Here is a 6,293-nt window from a genome sequence, read left to right on the forward strand (position 1 = left end):
AACCAGACTGAAGACAGCTCTTTCTCCTCTAGCATACCTGTGTCTTTAATGGAAAAGCCAAGCGCAGGAGGAGAAGCACAAGGATTTTGAAGGAGGATCACTAGCAACAACTGTGCTGGTGGGGCACACTGAAGCTTTCTGCCTGAAGGGAAAAACTTGCCAATGAAGGACACAGGGCATTCTCAGGGCCTGGTGCAAACCATAGCATGATATCCCAAAGGCGTTAAAACCAATCACAACCCTCAGCATCTCCTGCTCCCAGTAAAATGCAAGGAGCTTCTCTGTTCCAATCTTCTCTTTTTAATGAAAACACAAAGTAGCACGCACATTTAAAAGCACTCTTAACGCAATGCTATACTTCATATACATGTTCCTCCCTGGAGAGAAGATGAACGAACACACATTACATGACATCATACAATATACAATCGAAAAATATTTGATATGAAAATAATAAGGTTTCAAAACTCACATTTGCATTCTCAGTTGCTTTTACCTAGGAATGTACTTCTCACACAGAGAAGTCTAGACCTCTGTGGTTGTTTCTTTTAAATGTAATCATGGAAATGATCTCTAAAAACAGAGATAGATGAACGCCATACAGGGCAATCTGCATTAGCATTGTCTCCCTGACTGAAAGGTGTTGTAAGGGCAACAAACCCCAACTCGTAACATTGAATAGCTACTGACTGATTAGGAGATAACACAATTTTCTGACAGCAAAAATTCACTTAACCCTGGAATGAGTGTGAAAGGATGTATCCAAGACCAGAACAGTCCCATGTGAATTACACTTAAGATTTGGGGAAATTATTTGATAGCACGTGGGTTCTGTTAGGTCCAGAGAAGGTGGCATTTACTTTATTAATTCATTCCCCTCTGTTTTCTACATGTTTTCTGTAAAACACTGATATAAACCAGGTATTTCAAACTCCATGTAAGGTGTAGTTCTACATGGTAATATTTTCTAGTGATCAGGGTTATGAGGTTAATACCAGAAACAGCAAAATTCTTCAAAGATGAGCAACGGAAACACACAGAATGTGGTCAAAATGGCAATACGAATGTTCTCTTACCATCTCTCATATTTCTTCATGGCAGCCTTGAGAATCAGGAGGGATGCAATGGTAAGTAAGTATAAGATGGACAACTGATCTATCTCGACTGGATTAATTTCAGTCACACACTCCGGTAGTTATCTTTGTCCTTCCAGCTACATCAGCCTTTTCCTTTCCAACTATAGCCTTTAGACATGAAATATACCCTCCCAAACTCCAAATCCAAAACACTCAGTCCCATTAAAGGTTTCCCCTTTTCTTCTATTAAGAACAAAGAACACATTACATTTTTCTATGTGAAGTATGCTATTAAATAATAGCTTGTACACTAATTAAGGCAAATGTAATTGTGAGAACACACTGACATTGTTAAAGTAAATTACCCAATTCGTTAATAGTTTCATTTCAAGTGACCTTAATTGTATTAATTGTGATATTGAGCAAATTAAATTGAAGAGTATTAAATGCATTGTTCCAGTCTGTCCTTAGAGGATCAACTTTCTCATTACATCAATGAAATGGGAATACTACCTACTATGCTCTTCAAAACTTGTGTCAGAATGTGGTGAATGCTATAACTTAGACTAAAAATTTACAGCAGCTCAGAAACAGTTAACCTAGTTATCCCGTTTCAATGTAATATAAACTTCAAGCATTTGGAAATGAACAAAATAGTTTGTCAGATGCAATACACAGTGAGAAGGTAGAAGAGCAAAGTTTCTGAAATGTCTCTTCATATACTCAGGGTTTATAAAGTTTCTGCTGGAGACAAAAAAGATAAGATTCATCAGTTTCTCTGATAAAGATCCCCATTTCAGAGGGAACAATTCAAAAATATTGTTAGAATAAAATGAACAATATCATGAAGATCTTTAGAACAGAAAATGTAGCAAGATACCATCAACTTACTACAGTCAAAAGAAAACACAACAATGCACATATACATACATACATGTAAATTAAAATACAACCAGATCTAAAAGGTATAATCCAAAATTAAAATTTTTTAAAAGTAGTAAAATCTTCCATTTGAAGTATCAGATTGCAAAAGTGAGAATCACTGCCACAAATTTCTTACCAACTATTAAAAATGCTATTTAAAAAAGCAAATATGAGTGCATATATGCAATGCACATTTTTCTATTTTGAAAAAAAAATCAGACACAAGGAAAATAACATAGGCCAAATCAACCATCAGAAAAAGACTGAAATATTACCTTATCTGGCTTTTTTTGGAATATTTTAAAGGGATAGAAAAAAGATCTTGACTGTCAATTAGTTAACAGCCTATCCTGAATTTTGTAAACTTGCAAACAAGCACATTCTTATGAGTCATCGTAACTCAAGATTCAAAGTTCCTCAGTTACACAAAATTTGGAGTGCTATGAACGCCCAGATCTTTCTCCAAATGACACTTACCTCATCTGTTATGCTCTATTTTTATTTGTTCAGCTAGGTAATTGTCTTCTGCCTAGCATTTGCAACATTAAACCTCGCAGCTGTTCCTAGTGAACCATGTCTTATTCTTCTCAGGCCACTTCTCCAAACTCTCAAGAATATTTTGAATTGTATGTCTGCCCTCCATTGTGCTAACAACTCTGTCCCAAATAAACCATGTTTTCTCCCTATACTTTCACTGAGATTTTAATAAAAGCACTGAGTACTACTAGACTTAATCAACATATTTCTGGAATCCCATCCAATATATCCTTCCAAGCTGACAGCAAATGAACAAAAAGTAGTCTATGCATGCAATTTTTCAACCAGCTATACTTAACAGCAATCCACGTATTTCTGAAATTTCTTTCATTTTATGGAAATGCCTTATGAGAGAATTTCAAAACTCCAGCTGGACATGACATCTCCTGGTTCTCCATCAAGTTTTGGTATCAGTTGCACATACTAAAAATACAGTACTTCATGTAGATTAACAAATCTGACTAGTTCTAGGATTAAATATTTATTTTCAGCATCCTTATCAGTCACTTTATTTTTATTACCTCATCTCAGTGAAGACTTTATCACTTTGCCTCCAAGGTAATTCCTTAAGTATTCAGCACAGCTTCAAAAACAATTCAGATGTCCTGATATTCCCCAATATTGTATAGAACACCTCCGACTGATGGGCCACCTCTCTTGCAAATTTCTATAATACATGATACAGAAGACTTGAAGATACAGATTTTTACCAAGTGATTCTGTATCATGCCTGAAACTTGAGGCCGAGTTGAAAAACCTTGCCTTGAAATACTTCTGTAAAGACAATGATGGACAGACTGCATGGACGGGAATGACTGTATACTTTGATGCCCAAAAACCTAACACCATCTAAGCATATGCTTTTTAAAAAATGAAATATTAAAACTTCAAAGACTTATTTTGGATATATAAAGTTTCAACTTAAAATGCAGTATGTGTTTCACAGTAAAAAAACCTATGAAGATGAAATGGATGCTTTATATAAAATATTTACATAGATAGAACATAAAAAATGTACCATAGTTGGTAACCTTTATGACTCGGGGAACCATGTATTTACATATCTTTATCTTCGCATGTGCGTATGTGTGTGTTGTGTATATATTTTTAACAGTTGACAGCTGTTTTAGAGCATACAGAGATGCCAAGCTGAATGAGGGTCTTGATTACTTCAAGATTAGCTATCTAAAGTTTCTATTCATTTTAAGTGTTGTTAGTGCGAAGAGTCATTAGTCACTTCCTTGTCTCATAGAACATCAGCATACATTTACATTGTTAATGAACATTTGGGGTAAATGAATTAATGGCACTTTTAAACATCAATTCAATACTAATAACTTTGTATGTCATAGAAATGTTAAGGTTGGGATAAAAATGAGAAACCTTTTCAGTCAAGGTAACTAATCGCTTCTGGGCACAATAAAGGCTAAAATTAATTTACAGTGTTCTTTTTTAACAGGGTAAAAATCTTGTTTTTTCTTGAAACAGAGTTGAGACAATTACCAGTATTTTTTTAAAGAAAAAAATCAGAAGAAAATGCTTATCTTTTTCTTGATTGGGGAAGACTACAAGCAAACTGTATTTCCTCTGGAAAACGGTTATTATTTTAGGTTATTGAAAAAGATTATTTTCAAGTTTCTAAAAATATGTAAAAAAATGCATTTCGTTTTTCACACTAAAATGGCTCCATATTGTTAAGATGTCAAATATAATAGAGGAGGAACACTGACCTAGAAAATCTATTTCATTTAATCGTCAGGTTTTAAAATACTTCCCCCTAGATGTTCATTCTCATTTTCGAACATTGAAAAAGCTTTATAAACCAATGAAGAAAAAATGAAAAAAAATTAGCTCAAAGGGACAATGAAGTTTTACTAATATATTTTAAAGCAAAAACGTCAGCTTCTTATAAACTGAAGTAATAAACCTGACTAAGCAAAACTTGACATAGCTTTTTTAATAAGCACTAATAAACAGAAGATTTATAGACAGATACACCCACACAGAGTAGTTGATCTGGGTGAGGGGCTTAGGAAATGTGACAAAGTTGTTTCAACTCTGTAATTTAAAATAAATTTTTTATTTTGCCCTCCTGGTACATGTGTTCATTGACTGGAAAATTACAGGTAGTTAAGGTGCCACTGTGTATAACTGAGTACTTGAGGAATGTTTTCATGACAAGGACGAGCTTTCTCGTTAAGCTTATCACTTTCTTCGAACCAACTACACTGTCACTACTAGCAAATAAGTAGAAAAGACAAGCAACACAGACATGCATTGCATTATGCAAGCAGTTTGTTCTCACTGTTCATTAGAGTCTTCCAAATACTGCATTTAATTAATTTACTTCAGGTTACATTGTAATGTCTACCTTTAGAGCCTGTTCATTCTACCTCAACTTCCAGGTTTTTTTTCAAATAAGAATATAGGTGCTGAGTCAAAAAAAAAGGAAAATCAGCCTTTTTATTTGCATAATCTCATCCAAAACAACATACTGAACTTTACTGCAGAATTTAAAAAAAAAAAAGGAAAACAGAAAAAAACCCTAAAACCAAAGCAGTGTAAAAGCCCATGCTTGAGAAAGTAACACAAAGCCATGCTGCACTTCAATATTCTTATGCTGAAGTCAGTGTTTGGTTTATGATTAAAAAAGGATGACAGCGCATTAAACATTTGGCTAATGTTTCTGTCTGTAATTGAAAGTTGACTTTTCATGGTTTTCATTAGTGTCAGTGTGTTCTACACATACTCTGTGAAATGTTCTTTAAGTTGCCCTGTTCAACTTCATTGAGAGAATTAAACAAATTATGACACTTACAGTTATCGTGACACACTTATATAAGGTTTCTAGGTATAAAGTCAAAAAAGTACAGAAATACAAAACTCACCTTCCCCTGGCTTGTTCAAATAACTCTGCAAGGGATCGATGCCTATTTCTTGTTCCTCTGTTTGCAAAGGGTGACTGGTTTCAGACACAGAATGATACATATTGGCAACAGTAAATTCCAACTGAAGGGTATTTATCTGGAGGAAAAAAACAGAGCAACAAACACTTCAGTGTTTCTTTAGCTATTTTTCAATCACACAAGTCAACAGCAAAAACGCTTAAAACCTTTCCTTATTTTCCAGGTGTAACATTACCATTAGATGTCTAATAGCAGAACAACAGTGTTTCCATTCAAATGTTTTATTATTTGGAGTCCAAAAGAATTGTTATAGTACCTCCAACTATCATACTGCAAGTAAAAGTCTAAATGTGGTTTCGACAGACTGTAAAGTGGGGCAGGAGCCTCCTTCCTTCCTTTTTCTAGCTTCCCCAACTCATCTTTTAGTCTGATTCCAGGGAGAACTGATGCTAGTCCTTGGGGATGATGAAGATTATAGGGCAAAGCTGAGGTGAGACCCATCATCAACACTCTTCTGGACTCAGGACCTCTTATCCTAGAAAAACCTCCTTTTAATCACTTCTTTTTCAGAAATCATAGGTCAAGTATAAGATAACAGAGAGGGACGCAAACACATGCAAAAAGAGAGAATGAGAGAATACTGACTGGTATGATGGCTGATTTCGGTGTTATCAAGGTTTATATTAGCTTTCTAGAAAGACGGGTGTTAAGGAAGCACTTGAAGAAACATAATCAGCTAGCTAGTGAATATTTACAAAGAAGTTCTTCCAAAAATGAAGGGCAAGAGCACGAAACCGGAAACCCAGGAAGTAGGCGACGCGGGTTCATCATCACAGGCTGCTGAATGGCA

At 34.9% G+C, this 6,293-nt stretch overlaps 1 protein-coding gene across 1 annotated transcript in view; it reads right to left on the reverse strand.

Annotated features, from left to right (window-relative positions):
* LOC104080646 (TBC1 domain family member 5-like) overlaps positions 1-5,555 on the reverse strand; it is a gene marked incomplete at its 3' end in the record, with an annotated part of 69,218 nt that extends 63,663 nt beyond the window's left edge. Inside the window, exon 1 of the mRNA XM_009583120.1 lies at positions 5,426-5,555. Within this exon, the coding sequence (XP_009581415.1) occupies positions 5,426-5,525 (100 nt within the window). The remainder of the gene's footprint in view (positions 1-5,425) is intronic.
* Positions 5,556-6,293: the final 738 nt, after the last annotated feature.

This window comes from Fulmarus glacialis, unplaced genomic scaffold (assembly GCF_000690835.1).
Source record: "Fulmarus glacialis isolate BGI_N327 unplaced genomic scaffold, ASM69083v1 scaffold2278, whole genome shotgun sequence".
Classification (NCBI taxonomy): domain Eukaryota; kingdom Metazoa; phylum Chordata; class Aves; order Procellariiformes; family Procellariidae; genus Fulmarus; species Fulmarus glacialis.